The sequence below is a fragment of the Syngnathus typhle genome, linkage group LG7 (genome assembly GCF_033458585.1).
Source record: "Syngnathus typhle isolate RoL2023-S1 ecotype Sweden linkage group LG7, RoL_Styp_1.0, whole genome shotgun sequence".
Classification (NCBI taxonomy): domain Eukaryota; kingdom Metazoa; phylum Chordata; class Actinopteri; order Syngnathiformes; family Syngnathidae; genus Syngnathus; species Syngnathus typhle.
The window spans coordinates 1,682,312-1,700,936 of NC_083744.1; the positions used below are offsets into that span (position 1 = coordinate 1,682,312).

An 18,625-nucleotide genomic window follows, 5' to 3' on the forward strand; every position below is an offset into this window, starting at 1 on the left:
AGCACCTGGGTCTTCTTGATGTTCACGGTCAGACCCAGGGCTCTGTATGCCTTAGCGAAGGAGTTCAGGATGCCCTGGAGGTCTTCTGCAGAGTGTGCTGCTATGGCATTATCGTCTGCATACTGGAGCTCCACGACCGTGGTGGTTCTGATCTTGGTTTTGGCTTTGAACCTGTTAAGGTTGAAGAGCCTGCCATCAGTCCTGTACCATATTGGGATTCCGTGTGGTAGTTCTTTGTTGATGAGGTGGAGTATGGCGGCAATGAAGACAGAGAACAGGGTGGGTGCAATAATGCATCCCTGTTTGACCCCTGTCTCTACAGTGAAAGGCTCAGTCAAGGAGCTGTTATTGAGCACTGTGGCTGTCATTCCGTCATGTAATAAACGCAGTATTCTGACGTATTTGTCCGGGCAACCATACCTCAGAAGAATGCTCCATAGGGCCTGGCGATCCACCGTGTCAAAGGCTTTTGTAAGGTCTATGAAAGCCATGCACAAAGGCTGTTTATGCTCACGGCATTTCTCCTGGAGTTGGCGTGCTGTAAAAACCATGTCTGCAGTGCCTCTAGATGGGCGAAAACCGCACTGCGATTCTGGGAGAATTTCCTCAGACAGTGGCAGTAGGCGATTGGCAAGAACACGAGCAAGTACTTTGCCAACTGTTGAAAGGAGCGAGATGCCCCTATAGTGTCCGCAATCCGCTTTGTCCCCTTTCTTGAAAATGGTCACTATCAGAGCATCCCTGTGCTCCGAGGGAGTACTTCTTTTTCCCAGACCTTCAGAAAGAGGGAATGGAGGTGGCGCTGGAGCTCTAGTCCACCTTCCTTTAGGACCTCAGCTGGGATCCCATCTGGCCCAGAAGCCTTGTTGTTCTTCAGGCTCCTGATGGCATCTTGGACCTCTACTAAAGTGGGAGGTTCACCCATGTCTTCCCTGATGGGACTCTGAGGGATGTGACTGAGGAAATCCGACTGAGTTGTGCTGTCACGGTTGAGGAGTTCCTGAAAGTGCTCTCTCCACCGGTTGTTTATGGACTCATTGTCCTTCAACAGCTCCTGCCCGTCTTTAGAGCGTAGGGGTTTTTGGCCGCGATGGCTTGGGCCGTAGACAGCCTTAGTAGCGCTGAAAAAGCCTCTGGTGTCACCAGAGTCTGCCAAACTCTGGATTTCCAGTGCCCTTTCTGTCCACCAGGAGTTTTTAATCTGTCTCACCCGGCTCTGGACGTCAGCCTTGGCTTTGGAGTGGGCCTGTCTCTTTGCTGTGCAGGTGATGTCATTTTGCCAGACACGAAAGGTTTCCCTTTTCTTGGAGATGAGCTGTTCTATCTCTGTGTCGTTCTCATCAAACCAGTCCTGATGCTTTCTGGCCTTGTACCCGAGAGTGGCACGGCAGGTGTCGAGGATGGAAGACTTGAGCAGGCTCCAGTGTTCTTCGATGTCCTCAGGGTATTCCTGAATGAGGCTTTCTCCAAGAGAGGCCTGAAACAGCTGCAGGGCGGCAGTGTTGTTCAGGGCCTCGAGGTTTAGTCTCTGCCGGCTCAGTTTCTTTTGCAGTCTCCTCTTCCTCTTGAGTCTGATGGACATCGTGGATCGTATCAGGCGGTGATCTGTCCAGCAGGCCTCTGAATCCATCATGGCTTTTGTGATGGTCACGTCGCGCTGATCCCTGGCTCTCACAATGACATAGTCAATAAGATGCCATTGTTTAGAGTGAGGGTGTCTCCATGAACCCTTGAGTTTGTTCTTCTGGCGAAAGATGGTATTCGTGATGGTAAGGTCATATTGAGCACATTTGCTAAGAAGCAAAACCCCGTTGGAGTTGATGTTTCCAATGCCTTCCTTTCCAATGGTGCCCTTCCAGAGGTGGTGGTCCCGGCCCACTCTGGCATTGAAATCTCCCAGTATAATAATCTTGTCCTCTTTGGGGATTTTTGACAATACATCATCCAGACAGGCATAGAAGGCCTCTTTTTTGTCCTCATCGGAAGCAAGGGTAGGTGCATAAGCACTAAGAACTGTTGCCGTCTGGTTGTTGACCAGCACCAGACGGAGGGTCATCAGGCGCTCACTGATTCCCACAGGGAGTTCAGAGAGCTGACTGATCAGTTGGTTCTTGATGGCAAAACCAGCCCCATGGATCCTAGGCTCATCTGTGGCCTTTCCTTTCCAAAAGAAAGTGTATCCACCCTTTTCCTCCTTCAGATGACCTTCCTCTGCCCGCCGGGTTTCTGAAAGAGCAGCTATGTCAATCCGGCATCTTCTCAGTTCCCTGGCAATGATGGCGGTTCTCCTCTCCGGCCTATCACTGGTTACACTGTCCATTAGTGTGCGCACATTCCATGCTCCAAAATTCATGTTTCTGTGTTTTCGACCGCATATTGGTGATCCCTCTGAACGCGGTAATCCAGTCGGGAGGTTTGAGGCAGGCTATGTTTAGGGCACCTTTTCTAGCCCCTTCTCCATCAGGGGTGAGCAGAGTGGATCCTAAAAAGGGCTGCTCAGTCGTGGATGCAGCTACCGAAGAGCTCTATCTGCCTCGGTCCAAGAGCCCAACGATCATCTAACATCCACCGCCTGATGTGCCAGCTTGTGACTAGGGGCTTCCAGACTTCACAATCCTGCCCCCGTTGCCACTTACTGGTCGCCACAGGACTTTAATCCGGGATGTAAGGTGGATTCCCTGAAAAAGACGCCTGTGCGTGACTTTGTTTAAAGTGGGGAGACTGGTGCACAGACAGTCACCACACTGTCCTTGACAGATCGGGGTCAGAGTCCAGTGGCAAGGAGACCAAGACGACTGGTGACCCTTTTCTGCTGCAGCCTTCATCCGCCTTCCCAGCCGTTGTGACGCCACCCCTCAGGTCAGCCATCATCCTCCGCCTGGTCCACCGTTGAGGTCTTCACTATTTACCCATAGCTGGAGCTGTTTACCCACAGCCGGGACAGTGGTTGATGGGCAGTAGGGCGTGTCCACACACCGGTGGGCCTACATGCCACATCTCTGGGGCCCACTGCTGCTCCGAGATCCTACACAACTTAGCCTGGGACCGCAAGGTGCCAGTTACCGTGTGTGGCCACGAGGAGGCGTGTGCAAGTCTTGGCAATGGAGAGGCTGTGTACCGGCTGAGGAGACTTACACACTCGGCTCCTCTTTTCACCCCCGGAAACAGAGGGCTAGCCGGTGGCGGTAGCTGAAAGCAGAAAAGTGGCAAGCAGAGGCAGCATGCAGCATGCACAAACTACAGGCACTACTACTCCAACACTACTGCACTGACGCATCACACGCCCTGTGCGCTGATGGAACACACACGCACACACCACTCAGTCACTCACTCAGTGAGTCAGAAGGGTGCATGTCCCTTTGCCTCATTAAATGTGGGTGTTTTTTAAAGGCATTCATTGTCTCATTAGTTCTTCAAAATGAATGGATAAAATAGAAAAAACTAACTTTTCTTCATTTTCCTGATAAAAAAAGCATAAACTTGGATAGTTCCTGAAAAAGGAACCATCCTCACTTTACCATTCCTTTAACATATTGACATACTGACACTGTTTTGTACTTATATTCCAGCTCTTGCCAGTGACATTGTTGTCACATCCCTTGCAAAAGTGGTGAGGCTGTTAAAATGCTGAAACATAAGTATTTTTGCTTTCTTTCTTTAGGTCTATCTGTTATTTACCAATGGACGTCGCAGGAGAGGAACAACTGGGACTGATAAGGCTCAAATCGATGAAGAAAAAAGTTTTCATCGTCCCCAAAATTGATAGAGTAAGAATGAGGGTATTACAAACATTAGGAGTATTCTAATAAAAGTAATATTTCACAGATCTAACATAGTATTGATCTGTGACTTTGTGACTCCATGCTGGGTTAATCATTTTGCCATGACCAGCAACACACCACCTTGCGGTTTGCCGTGAATCACACAAAAACTGCAAGTACAAATCCTGTGCCTGGTAAAGTGGCTTCACTCGTGGCGTAGTCGGTAAAGCCATTCACCCTGAGGTGCTACTTTATTTGTTCGAATAATGGATTAAATACATCTTGGTACTGTTTTGTTAGAGAATGTTTTTTTATATAAAAAAAGATGTTTATGATACAATTTGATACATCTTAAGTGCTTTCACAACCACTGCCACATTTTTATTCTTAACAGTTGAAAAAATATTGATTTTACCGTTGGCAAGGGTAGTTTTTCAGTTATTAATCATCCAATGGTACTTTTGATTTACATTCCCGTTGTCTTTAAATTAACACTAGCAGGAGTTGTGGATATGCCAAAAATAACCACTGCCATGTTTTTTTCTAAACATTCAAAAAAATATTGGTTTTACCATTGGCAAGGGTAGTTTTTAAGTTAGTTATTACTCATCCAATGGTACTCTTACATTGCTTCAAATGTTTTTTTGTTTTTATTTCAGTTATTGACATTGTATTCTGTTTTATGTTAAGTACGCAAACTTTCTTCTCACCCCCAGTTTGGAAAGTGCAGAAGTGTCCGGGGCTTTGAAAAGCTCAACCGAATAGGGGAAGGAACCTATGGCATCGTTTGTAAGTCAAGTACAGTATTTTTCGGACTAAGTCGCACCGGAGTATAAGTCGCACCAGCCATATGCACAATAAAGGGGAAAGAAAACCTATATAAGTCACACTGGAGTATGAGTCACACTTTTGGGGGAAATTTCCATCCATCCATCCATCCATCCATCCATCCATCCATCCATCCATCCATCCATCCATCCATCTTCTTCCGCTTATCCGGGGTCGGGTCGCGGGGGCAGCAGCTTCAGGAGGGACTCCCAGACTTCCCTCTCCCCAGCCACTTCATCTAGCTCGTCCCGGGGGATCCCAAGGCGTTCCCAGGCCAGCTGAGAGACATAGTCTCTCCAGCGCGTCCTGGGTCGTCCCCGGGGTCTCCTACCGGTGGGACATGCCCGGAACACCTCCCTAGGGAGGCGTCCAGGAGGCATCCTGATGAGATGCCCAAGCCACCTCATCTGGCTCCTCTCAACGTGGAGGAGTAGCGACTCTACTCAGAGTCTCTCCCGGATGACCGAACTTCTCACCCTATCTCTAAGGGAGAGCCCGGACATCCTGCGGAGAAAACTCATTTCGGCCGCTTGTATCCGGGATCTCGTTCTTTCGGTCACGACCCATAGCTCGTGACCATAGGTGAGGGTAGGAGCGTAAATCGACCGGTAAATTGAGAGCTTTGCCTTTTGGCTCAGCTCTCTCTTTACCACGACGGACCGGTACAGAGTCCGCATTACTGCCGACGCTGCACCGATCCGCCTGTCGATCTCGCGCTCCATCCTCCCCTCACTCGTGAACAAGACCCCAAGATACTTAAACTCCTCCACTTGGGGCAGGACCTCATCCCCGATCTGGAGAGGGCATTCCACCCTTTTCCGATCGAGGACCATGGACTCGGATTTGGAGGTGCTGACCCTCATTCCAACCGCTTCACACTCGGCTGCGAACCGCTCCAGTGAGAGCTGGAGATCACGGCCTGAAGAAGCCAACAGCACCACGTCGTCTGCAAAAAGCAGAGACGCGATGCTGAGGTCCCCAAACCGGACACCCTCAACGCCTCGGCTGCGCCTAGAAATTCGGTCCATAAAAATTATAAACAGAATCGGTGACAAAGTGCAGCCTTGGCGGAGTCCAACCCTCACTGGAAACGAATCCGACTTACTGCCGGAAATACGGACCAAACTCTGGCATCGGTGATACAGGGACCGAACCGCCCTTATCAGTCTGCTCGGTACCCCGTACTCCCGAAGCACCCCCCACAGGACCTCCCGAGGGACACGGTCGAACGCCTTCTCCAAGTCCACAAAACACATGTGGACTGGTTGGGCGAACTCCCATGCACCCTCGGGGATCCTGCTCAGGGTGAAGAGCTGGTCCACTGTTCCACGGCCAGGACGAAAGCCACACTGTTCCTCCTGAATCCGAGGTACGACCTCCCGACGGACCATCCTCTCCAGCACCCCTGAATAGACCTTACCAGGGAGGCTGAGGAGTGTAATTCCCCTGTAATTGGAACACACCCTCCGGTCCCCCTTCTTAAAGAGGGGAACCACCACCCCAGTCTGCCAATCCAGAGGCACTGTCCCCGATGTCCACGCGATGTTGTAGACACGTGCCAGCCATGACAGCCCCACAACCTCCAGAGCCCTTAAGAAATCTGGGCGGATCTCATCCACCCCCGGGGCCTTGCCACCGAGGAGTTTTTTAACTACCTCAGTGACTTCAACCCCAGAGATTGGAGAGTCCGCCTCAGAGTCCCCAGGCCCTGCCTCCACAATGGAAGGCGTGTCGGTGGAATTGAGGAGGTCTTCGAAGTATTCTCCCCACCGACACACGACGTCCCGAGTCGAGGTCAGCAGCACGCCATCTCCACTGTAAACAGTGTTGACGTTGCACTGCTTCCCCCTCCTGAGACGCCGGACGGTGGACCAGAATTTCCTCGAAGCCGTCCGGAAGTCATTCTCCATGGCTTTGCCAAACTCCTCCCACGCCCGGGTTTTTGCCTCAGCAACCACCGAAGCCGCGTTCCGCTTGGCCATCTGGTACCTGTCAGCTGCCTCGGGAGTCCCGCAGGCCAAAACGGCCCAATAGGACTCCTTCTTCAGCTTGACGGCATCCCTTACCGCCGGTGTCCACCAGCGGGTTCGGGGATTGCCGCCACGACAGGCACCAATGACCTTACGGCCGCAGCTCCGGTCGGCCGCCTCAACAATGGAGGCGCGGAACAAGGTCCACTCGGACTCAATGTCCCCCGCCTCCCCCGGGACCTGGGAAAAGTTTTGCCGGAGGTGGGAGTTGAAGCTCTTCCTGACAGGGGATTCCGCCAGACGTTCCCAGCAGACCGTCACAGAACGTTTGGGTCTGCCAGGTCGGACCGGCATCTTCCCCCACCATCGGAGCCAACCCACCACCAGGTGGTGATCAGTTGACAGCTCCGCCCCTCTCTTCGCCCGAGTGTCCAAAACATGCGGCCGCAAATCCGATGACACGACTACAAAGTCGATCATCGAACTGCGGCCTAGGGTGTCCTGGTGCCAAGTGCACACATGGACACCCTTATGTTTGAACATGGTGTTCATTATAGAAAATCCGTGTCGAGCACAGAAGTCCAACAATAGAACACCGCTCGGGCCGTTCCTCCTAATCACGCCCTTCCAGGTCTCACTGTCATTGCCCACGTGAGCATTGAAGTCACCCAGTAGAACGATGGAGTCCCCAGAAGGAGCGCTCTCCAGCACCTCCTCCAGGGACCCCAAAAAGGGTGGGTACTCTGAACTGCCGTTTGGTGCATAGACACAAACAACAGTCAGGTCCCAGGACCCGTCCCCCCACCCGAAGGCGGAGGGAGGCTACCCTCTCGTTCACCGGGGTGAACCCCAATGTGCAGGCGCCCAGCCGGGGGGCAATAAGTATACCCACACCTGCTCGACGCCTCTCACCGTGGGCAACTCCAGAGTGGAAGAGAGTCCAGCCCCTCTCGAGAGGGCTTGTACCGGAACCCAAACTGTGCGTGGAGGCAAGTCCGACTATATCTAGTCGGAACTTTTCTGCCTCGCACACCAGCTCGGGTTCCTTTCCAGCCAGAGAGGTGACATTCCATGTCCCAAGAGCCAGCTTCTGCAGCCGGGGATCAGACCGCCAAGGTCCCTGCCTTTGGCCGCCGCCCAGCTTGCACTGCACCCGACCCCTTTGGCCCCTCCCACAGGTGGTGAGCCCATGGGAAGGGGGACCCACGTTTCCTTTTCGGGCTGTGCCCGGCCACCAGACGCTCACCTCCGAGCCCCGCCTCCAGGCCTGGCTCCAGAGGGGGGCCCCGGTGACCCGCGTCCGGGCGAGGGAAATCTGTGTCCATATATATTATTCATCATAAGGGGCTTTTTGAGCCGTGCTTTGTCTGGCCCCTCACCTAGGACCCGTTTGCCATGGGTGACCCTACCAGGGGCATGAAGCCCCAGACAACATGGCTCCTAGGATCATAGGGGCACGCAAACCCCTCTACCACGATAAGGTGACGACTCACGGAGGGGTGGGGGAAATTTATTTGACAAAATCCAAAACCAAAAACAGACGTGAACCAGCAACAACAGGCTAAATGATACGGTATGCTAACGTAACAAACACAAACGAGGAGCTGAGAACAGGCCTGACGTAACATTAACAGTGATTCAAATAACTATAACATAAAGAACACGTTTATCAAACCATCTGTGACACTCCAAATCATTAAATCTATCAAATTCTTCGTCCTTTGTGTAAACAACGCCACGTGACATCGGACCCGTCGTCAGTTGCAGTTCAAATTATTCCACAGGCCCATATAACTAGGTATAAAATTTATATCAAATGACAATAATATAAACAACAATTTTATCGAACCATCCGTGTCACTCCAAATCATTAAATCCATTGGAGTCTTCGTCCTTTGTGTAAACACCGGCACTTCTAACCCCGGAAGTGTGTGCGGTGCGCCGCTGATGTCAGTTGCAGTTCAACTTATTCCACAGGCCCATATAACTACCGTATTTTTCGGACTAAAAGTCGCTCTGGAATATACGTCGCATCAGCCATAAAATGCACAATAAAGTGAAAAAAACCCATATATGTCGCACCGGAGTATAAGTCGCATTTTAGGGGAAATTTATTCGACAAAACCCAACACCAAGAACAGACATGAATGAGCTAAATGATACGGTATGCTAACGTGACATAAACACAAACAAAGAGCTGAGAACGGGCCTGACGTAACATTAACAGTTATCCAAATAACTATAACATAAATAACAACTTTATCAAACCATCTGTGTCACTCCAAATTATTAAATCAGGGGTGTCGAACTCATTTTTTTCGCGGGCCGCATTGTAGTCATAGCTTCTTTTGGAGGGCCATTATGACCCAAATAAATGTATGAGCACCTCGTAAAAGCTACAAAACAAACTGACAGCTCGTTTTCAAATCAGACGAGTAAAAACTAGTCAAATATAAAAAAAAAAACATATTAAAAGTGAAGACAATTTGCAATTCTAGTAATGACGGTTTGCGTGCCCCTAGGATCCTAGGAGCCATGTTGTCTGGGGCTTTATGCCCCTGGTAGGGTCACCCATGGCAAAAGGGTCCTAGGTGAGGGGCCAGACAAAGCACATCTCAGAAGACCCCTTGTGACGAGTAAAATCACCGGGGCACCCCTCTGGAGCCAGGCCTGGAGGTGGGGCTCGAAGGCGAGCGCCTGGTGGCCGGGCCTTCGCCCATGGGGCCTGGCCGGGCACAGCCCGAAAAGAAAATGTGGATCCCCTTTCCCATGGGCTCACCACCTGTAGGAGGGGCCAAAGGGGTCGGGTGCAAAGTGAGCTGGGGTCGGACGCGGGTCACCGGGGCCCCTCTCTGGAGCCAGGCCTGGTATTGGGGCTCAAAGGCGAGCGTCTGGTGGCCGTCCCCCTTCCCATGGGCTCACCACCTGTGGGAGGGGCCAAAGGGGTCAGGTGCAAAGTGAGCTGAGTGTCGGCCAAATGCGGGGACCTTGGCGGTCCGATCCCCGGCTGCAGAAGCTGGCTCTTGGGACATGGAATGTCACCTCTCTGGCTGGAAAGGAGCCCGAGCTGGTGTGTGAGGTAGAAAAGTTCTGACTACACATAGTCTGACTTGCCTCCACACACACTCTGGTACAAACCGTCTCGAGAGGGGCTCGACTCTCTTCCACTCTGGAGTTGCCCACAGTGAGAGGCGTCGAGCAGGTGTGGGCATACTTATTGCCCCCCGGCTGGGCGCCTGCACATTGGGGTTCACCCCGGTGAACGAGAGGGTAGCCTCCCTCCGCCTTTGGGTGGGGGGGACGGCTCCTGACTGTTGTTTGTGTCTATGCACCAAACAGCAGCTCAGAGTACCGACCCTTCTTGGAGTACCTGGAGGAAGTGCTAGAGAGCGCTCCTTCTGGGGACTCCATTGTTCTACTGGGTGACTTCAATGCTCAGGTGGGCAATGACAGTGAGACCTGGAAGGGCGTGATTGGAAGGAACGCCCCCCCCCCCCCCACCTGAACCGGAGCGGTGTTCTATCTTTGGACTTCTGTACTCGACACGGATTTTCTACAATGAACACCATGTTCAAACATAAGGGTGTCCATGTGTACACTTGGCACCAGGACACCCTAGGCCGCAGTTCGATGACCAACTTTCTAGTCATGTCATTGGATTTGCAGCCGCATGTTTTGGACACTCGGGTGAAGAGAGGGGCAGAGCAGTCATCTGATAACCACCTGGTGATGGGTTGGTTCCGATGGTGGGGGAAGATGCCGGTCCGACCTGGCAAGCCCAAAGGCTCTGTGGGGGTCTGCTGGGAACGTTTGGCAGAATCCCCTGTCAAGAAGAGCTTCAACTCCCACCTCCGGCAGAGCTTTTCCCTTTGCCTGTCGTGGTGGCAATCCTCGAACCCGCTGGTGGCCGGTAAGGGATGCCGTCAAGCTGAAGAAGGATTGTTATCAGGCCGTTTTGGCCTGCGGGACTCCGGAGGCAGCTGAAAGGTACCGGATGGCCAAGCGGAACGCGGCTTTGGCGGTTGCTGAGGCAAAAACCCGGGCATGGGAGGAGTTTGGTGAGGCCATGGAGAATGACTTCCGGACGGCTTGGAGGAAATTCTGGTCCCCCATCCGGCGTCTCAGGAGGGGGAAGCAGTGCACCGTCAACACTGTTTACAGTGGAGATGGCGTGCTGCTGACCTCGACTCGGGACGTCGTGAGTCGGTGGGGAGAATACTTCGAAAACCTCCTCAATTCTACCTACACGCCTTCCATTGTGGAAGCAGGGCCTGGAGAATCTGAGGCGGACTCTCCAATCTCTGGGATCAAAGTCACTGAGGTAGTTAAAAAAAAAAGGCCCCGGGGGTGGATGAGATCCGCCCGGAGTTCTTAAAGGCTCTGGATGTTGTGGGGCTGTCATGGCTGACACGCTTCTACAACATTGCGTGGACATCGGGGACGGTGCCTCTGGATTGGCAAACTGGGGTGGTGGTTCCCCTGTTTAACAAGGGGGACCGGAGGGTGTGTTGCAATTACAGGGGAATCACACTCCTCAGCCTCCCTGGTAAGGTCTATTCAGGGGTGCTGGAGAGGTCGGGAGGTCGAACCTCTGATTCAGGAGGAGCAGTGTGGCTTTTGTCCTGGCCGTGGAACAGTGGACCAGCTCTACACCCTCGGCAAGATCCTCGAGAGGGTACGGGGTCCCGAGCCAACTGATAAGAGGTGGTTCGGTCCCTGTATCGCCGATGCCAGAGTTTGGTCCGATTTCCGGCAATAAGTCGGATTCATTCCCAGCGAGGGTTGGACTCCGCCAAGGCTGCCCTTTGTCACCGATTCTGTTCATAATTTTTATGGATAGAATTTCTAGGCGCACCCAAGGCGTTGAGTGTGTCCGGTTTGGGGACCTCAGCATTGCGTCTCTGCTTTTTGCAGACAAAGTGGTGCTGTTGGCTTCTTCAAGCTGTGATCTCCAGCTTTCACTGGAACAGTTCGCAGCTGAGTGTGAAGCGGTCGGGATGAGGGTCAGCACCTCCAAATCCGAGTCCATGGTGCTCGGTCGGAAAAGGGTGGAATGCCCTCTCCGGATCGGGGATGAGATCCTGCCCCAAGTGGAGGAGTTCAAGTATCTTGGGGTCTTGTTCAGGAGTGAGGGGAGGTTAGAGCGCGAGATCGACAGGCGGATTGGTGCATCGTTGGCAGTAATGCGGACTCTGTACCGGTCTTTCGTGGTGAAAAGAGAGCTGAGCCAAAAGGCAAAGCTCTCGATTTACCGGTCGATCTATGCCCCTACCCTCACCTATGGTCATGGGTCGTGACTGACAGAACGAGATCCAGGATACAAGCGGCCGAAATGAGTTTCCTCCGCAGGGTGTCCGGGTTCTCCCCTAGAGATAAGGTGAGAAGCTCGGTCATTCGGGAGAGACTCGGAGTAGAGCCGCTGCTCCTCCACGTTGAGTGAAGCCAGATGAGGTGGCTCGGGCATCTCATCAGGATGCCTCCTGGACACCTCCCTGGGGAGGTGTTCCGGGCATGTCTCGCCCGGTAGGAGACCCCGGGGATGACCCAGGATGCGCTGGAGAGACTGTCTCTCAGCTGGCCTGGGAACGCCTTGGGATCCCCCGGGATGAGCTGGATGAAGTGGCTGGGGAGAGGGAAGTCTGGGAGTCCCTCCTAAAGCTGCTGCTTCCGCGACCAGACCCCGGATAAGCGGAAGAAGATGGATGGATGGATGTTAAGAATTTCACAAGTCGCTCCTGGGTATAAGTCGCACCCCCACCCATCCTGGGTATAAGTCGCACCCCCACCCAAACTATGAAAAAAGGTGCGAATTATACTCCGAAAAATACGGTATATACAGCTAAGCCTCAATTTTACCTGCTTCGACTCTATGCGACTTTCTGTCTAATGCGGTTTTGTCATGAACCTTCAATTTTTATTATTTTAAATGGACGATATTGTAGAAATTGCAGTGTGAAAAACAATAGGGAGTTTCTACTGTTAAGTCCGTGACGGCGTGTTTATTATTTTTCTCCTTCTGCGTTCCTCAGTAAAATGGCGCTGCAAAACACCCATCTCTCTTAAAGGGACTGCAGTAATAACGTAAAGGTTGTACCTTAGCACAATGGAACAAACCCACCGGCAGTAAGCAGAGGCAGGATAAAGACTTCTTGTAATTTTTAAAAATTATATGGTATTAATTTTCAACCAGAACGATGTTACTCCAAAAATGCAAACACATGTATCTTATTACATATTTCCCTCCTGCAAGTTCCTGATATACTTGTATGCATGGCTCTGAATTTTCTTCCCCTTCTAAGACTTTCTAAATGACACACTTTCGGGGTTAATGCGATTCCCAAATTCAGGACCCCTATCTACGCTTAAAATTGAGGCTTAGCTGTATCTTGGAGATAATATGCAGTTCCTAATCAAAGCTCATGTGTAAAATAATTTTAAAATTTCCTCCAGACCGTGCTCGTGACACCAAATCTGATGAAATTGTCGCACTGAAGAAAGTTCGAATGGCTAAAGAAAAAGATGGTAATTCCTCAGCGTTTGTCAGTTTATTTCTCAACACAAAACTGTTTTCAAATGAGTTTTAATTAGCAGTGTTCGCTTGTGTACGCGCTACAACTGAAAGGATCTGTGTGTGTGTGTTTGTGGCTGAATTTGTGTGTGCGTGCGTGTCAGGGATTCCAATCAGCAGCCTCAGAGAGATTACCCTATTGCTGCGGCTCCGACATCCCAACATAGTGGAGCTGAAAGAGGTTGTTGTTGGCGGCCACCTTGAAAGGTCAGTATTGTAAAACGCATGGGTTGATGTGAGCCTCAAAACCAAGTGAATACCGTATTTTTCGCACCATAAGGCTCTTCGGGTTAAAGGTGCAGACTCAATTCCGTGGGCTTTTCTGTGCTTAATCCACACATAGGATGCACCGCGTTATAGGTTGCAGGCATGCCATGATTTACGGTAAAAAACAACAACAAACGTCACGGGAGAAAGACTGAGTTTAGTTGTACTTTATTCTACTATTTAATCATGTACTGTACTGTAGTCACATTATTGTTAGCAATCATCTTCTTTATCCAAATTAAACAGTTGGGCAAGTTCGCCATTAAACATGACAAGATCCTTCTTGTCATTGTCTTGTCGTTGTCACTTTATTTTTTGGCAATGATCCCGGCTTTCCAGAAAGCTGTAGTTGTGCCTCGTAAGCATGTCTCTTTGTCCATGCCATTTTAGAGGGTCTTAATGCTGTTTGCTTTGCACAAACGATCGTATTTATTTATCAATGGCGGTGGACATACATACTCTACGTGTTGCGTATAATCCTCCGATTGGTTTTCTGCCCCGATCTACGTAAAACGTAATGTCCTCTGATTGGTTCATCGGGTCTACATATTACGTCCGTGTATTACGTCTCCATGTGACGGAAGCCACACAAAACAACTTTACGGATTTTGGAATTTGGTCCACACAAAAGAAACACGGCGGACCTTTATTTTCTGAGAAAATTAAAGGCTTTTAAGTGCGCCTTATGGTGCGGAAAATACGGTTATTAGAATCTGAGCTACAATGGAAACTCTTATCTTAACACAATGCTTCAATCATTTTCTGTGATGCCCCCCCTAGGTAGTAGAAAACATTTCGCGCCCCCCATGCTTGTACCCTTATTAACATTAAAGCAAAACAAAAAAGAAATAAAAAAGAAATCTCAACTTACAATAAAGAATAACTTTTTTAATAACATTGTTTTTTAACAAAACAGATTCAATGTGCATCACTTTGCCTAATATTAAAGAATAATTTATAATTAAACTATGAACATTCTTGACCAACTGCCATTTTATGCCGACAAAAATACAATAAAATATTAATTAACATACATTGTATTAAACTAAATTACAACAATAAATAATATTCAATTCAGAGTAATCAGCAACTCAGGATCACAATAGATAAAACATTTTAACCTACAAAACAAAAATGAATAGAACAATCTGTGCTGTTTTTTTAATCATAATGAGGCAGCATGACGGAGACCATATCCACAGCTGCAGGTAGTATCAGCTCTTCTGCAATGGTGTGTGTTTTCTTTTTGCAGTGAGCAATTTGATACGTTGCTTTATACGATGCTTACAGTGCTTGCTGATTGACTGTAGTAGCATTCACGCATTTATTTGGCTTCATACTGTCCGCTGCCAACATTGTAAGGCACAGTAAACACACCGGTCTTTCCTCGTCTCCCATCGTAGTCGCACTGAAGCAGAGCGCTACGAACGCTCTTTTGTTTTAGCTTTCGTGTGACTCTGAATTCTCTTATCTCCGTCTCTCTCCGCCGTTCTTTTCAACCTTGTTAAATATTTTTCCATGGTGTCCCACTTCACATTTTATCGCCTGCTCTGTGCTGTGTGTGCGTATGATCCCTGTGCTCTACACCAGGGGTGGGCAAACTTTTTGACTCGCGGGCCGAACTGGGTTCTAAATTTGGACCGGAGGGCCGAACCAGGAGCAGATGGACGTAGGCTTTGTGTGAAGTCATATAAGCGACCTGTAAAGGTCATCGCATAAAAGATTTTGGCCTTTAGTAGGTAGTAAAGCATGGATATTCCAAACAAGTTTTTTGAAAACAAATGCATTTATTAACAGCATTTAAAAAAATAATAATAATAATTCACTAAAAAACTGCTATCAGTGACTCTCATAAAATACGACACTGTTATTATGAATAACAGTCTCCATCACTTCAGTGCCTGCAGGTCAGATTAATGAAAGATGTTTATCTTATGAGATCACATCAAACGCCAAACATTCTGACCAAATATATCATCTTGAAGAATCGGTGAAAGCATACATCCAAATAAAGTAATCAAAACAGCAACACGGTGAGGGGTATCTGAAAATCAGAGCAGAAATTTAACTCACAAACACCTGGTAACAGAGGTGAGGAAACGGGAAACACTTCCTTAAAGTAAGCCTTAAGAACTTTACAGGTTAAGATTAGTCGCAAATAGGTGGTGCATCAATGTCCTTGAGCATCCTGCATTGTTTGAAAATGAGAATGGTCGCTAGTTTCAATCCCTGCTATGTGTACAAATCATATTCAAAATTCCTCCCCTTCATTGTCAGTGGGAACAGTGTTGCTGGTCTCCCGTTTTTGCTAGTGCGTCACAGTCTGGAGTAAAATTTGTTGTGGCAATTCTTAGGAGAGATCCGAGGTGTTGGTCCGTTTACCTCGATCTGTGACGGGTTGACGTTGATGTGGCTGAACGTCACGTCGCGTACGTCGAGCCAAATTGGCCACTCTTTTTAAACGCTCGGCACTGTGTCCACCTTGCTTTTCCTTGGGTGACTCATTTTAATGGAAGGATTCCAGGGGAAGGTTTGTGGGTGGCTTTAGCGCAAAACTGCATCTGAAAGCTCAGCGCGCGAATTACAAGAATGCTGTCGTCAAAGCCCACGCTCTAAATTCGGGACTGATACAAATAGAGCGAGAGTGCGCCATGTCCGTACTACTGAGTACGTACACGCACTTGTGAGTGTGCACCGAGCTTTCTGACACGGCTTCCGGTAGTAAATGCGCAGGCGAGCGCTTCGCCATCTACTGGGGAAACGCAGTCATTGCAGGCAAAATGACCAAAAAAAAAAAGGTTTAATAATACAATTTGTTCAGGGTTGGCGGGCCGGATTAAACGGTCCCGTGGGCCGGATGTGGCCCGCGGGACGTAGTTTGCCCACCCCTGTTCTACACTGTAGAGCGAATAGTCCTTGCGCACACTCTTACTGTGATACGCCACTCCCACCTACTACAGTGCATGTCTAATTACCCTTTAATCTAGTACAACCAAAAGAAAAGCATGTTCCCTCCTTAGTAACGGGGCGGTCCCCACTATTTGAGGACTGGCTTAACATAACTTTCTTTTTGTATGTATGCAATACATTTCAATAAATGAATAATAAAATAATGAAATAATCAAATAAATGAATAAATGAAACGCAATGTTGTAGAGACGTGTCAACCAGGACAGCCCCATAACATCCAGAGCGGTGGTTCTTAATCTTGTTGGAGGTACCGAACCCCACCAGTTTCATATGCGCATTCACCGAACCCCTCTTTAGTAGGGGGGAAAAAAATCAAATTCAAGACATAGATGTATTTTACTGGGGCACAAAATGAGCCATGCATGAATGTCACCTTGTTCAAAGAACAAAACCAACACAATGCATAAACTCACAACAAATTACATACCCGCAAATCAGTTTGACTTCTGCTAGTGCCTTTGCGAGACCAGTTCAGATGTGTGTCATCACAAATTTACACGATAAATCAGGTGTGTTCAGACCTCCGCAGTGGAGGACCTGCCAAACCCCTGAGACCTACTCACCAAACCCCTAGGGTTCTCTTGAACCCAAGTTAAGGACCACTGATGTAAATAATTGTGATTTCAATAATGAGCAAAATAATCGTGATCCTGATTTTTATCCAGAATTGAGCAGTCCGAGCTGTAACTGTCAAATAAGTGTCGATATACATGTTTGGGGTTCCACTTGGAACACTACTTTGAATGACTCCACTTACTTTCATTCCAGTGAGACTCCATCTTGAATATCATCTCACTAAATGCAAAATTTTGTGTGCCCAAGAAAAAGCAAAATATGCAGAGTAATGCTGGAGCATTGGGGCAGTGAGACTCTATTCACAACGTTAATAGAGACCTCTGACTTAAATTTTATAAACATTTATAAGCATGTAAATCAAACAGGTATCGACTAGACCAGACGTGGACAAACTACGGCCCACGGGGCACATCCGACCCGCGGGGTCATTTAATCCGGCCCGCCAAACCTGAATAAATCATATTATTAAACATTTGTTTTGGTAATTTTCCCTGCAATGACCATCTACTGGGGAAACACCTGCCCGCGGATTTACTCCCGGAAGCCGTGTCAGAAAGCTCAGTGCACGCTCACAAGTGCGTGTACGTACTCAGTAGTATGGACCCGCTATATTTCTATCGCTGCCGAGATTGCATTTAAATCTAAACTGTGACGTCAGCATTCTCATAATTCGCACGCTGAGCTTTCAGGTACAGTTTTACGCTAAAGCCACCCACAAACCTTCCCCTGGAATCCTTCCATTAAAATGAATGGCCCTAGGAAAAGAAAGGTGGACACTGAGTGGCGAGTGTTTAAAAAAAAGAGTGGACAATTTGGCTCGACCTATGTGTGTGAACAGACGTTCAGCCACATGATCATCAACAAAGCCCGTCACAGATCTAGATTAACGGGCCAACACCTCGGCTCTATCCTAAGAATTGCCACAACAAATTTTACTCCAGACTATGATGCACCAGCAAAAAAGGGTGATCAACAACACTGTTCCCACTGAAAATGAAGGGGAGTTTCTCTAGTTTGTTGTTAAAAAAAAAAAAAGCATTTTGAAAATGATAATAAATAATAAGGGATTGAAACTAGCGACCATTCTCATTTTCAAACAATGCAGGATGCTCAAGAATGATGCACCACCTGTTTTCAATTACCGTTTTTTTCCGTGTATAATGCGCCCCCATGTATAATGCGCACCCTAAAAATGGCATGTTGATGCTGGATAAAAGCCTGTACCCATGTACATATAATACGCACCCAATTTTTAAAAAAAAATCTTTTAAATTTTGTTTAAATTTTTTTTTTTTTTTTTTTAGTCCCAATGATCGTCACACACGCAGGGAGGCAATGGGTCCCATTTTTATAGTCTTTGGTATGGTCTTAAATAGGCTGGATGTATTTTTTTTGTTGGCGTTGATTTCTCCGAGTGCCCGTAAAGGCACCACCGCGATCCGTGCGCACATGTGAAAAAGGCTTGCGGACGTGAAAAAGGCGGCTCTGTATGGGAGAGACGTTGAAGAAGAATAAAAACACCCTTGGAAACCAAAACTTGCCCCTCGTCGTGACTCGGAGCCGCAACAAATTTCGGATTTGTGTAGGGTACATTGTGACAGACAGCAAACGAGCAGGTGATCGAGCAAGCCTTGTCTGATACCAGAGCATTGTGTTTGTATGGAGCGCGTTTGAAGTGAACAGCA

General features: G+C 48.8%; 1 protein-coding gene across 7 annotated transcripts in view; it reads left to right on the forward strand.

The window, feature by feature from the left end:
- Positions 1-18,625, forward strand: part of cdk10 (cyclin dependent kinase 10) — a 137,559-nt gene that overhangs the window by 36,199 nt on the left and 82,735 nt on the right. For 5 of the 7 annotated variants that reach the window (XR_009714873.1, XM_061282211.1, XM_061282216.1 and 2 more), the window contains exons 2-5: positions 3,662-3,767; positions 4,478-4,550; positions 13,010-13,081; positions 13,232-13,334. Coding sequence is in view for 6 of the 7 variants with exons in the window: in XM_061282211.1 (XP_061138195.1) it covers positions 3,681-3,767; positions 4,478-4,550; positions 13,010-13,081; positions 13,232-13,334 (335 nt within the window). In the remaining variant the exon portion in view is untranslated. Of the gene's footprint in view, positions 1-3,661; positions 3,768-4,477; positions 4,551-13,009; positions 13,082-13,231; positions 13,335-18,625 lie in introns of those variants that run through there. The other 2 variants (XM_061282214.1, XM_061282215.1) reach the window with 2 other exon arrangements.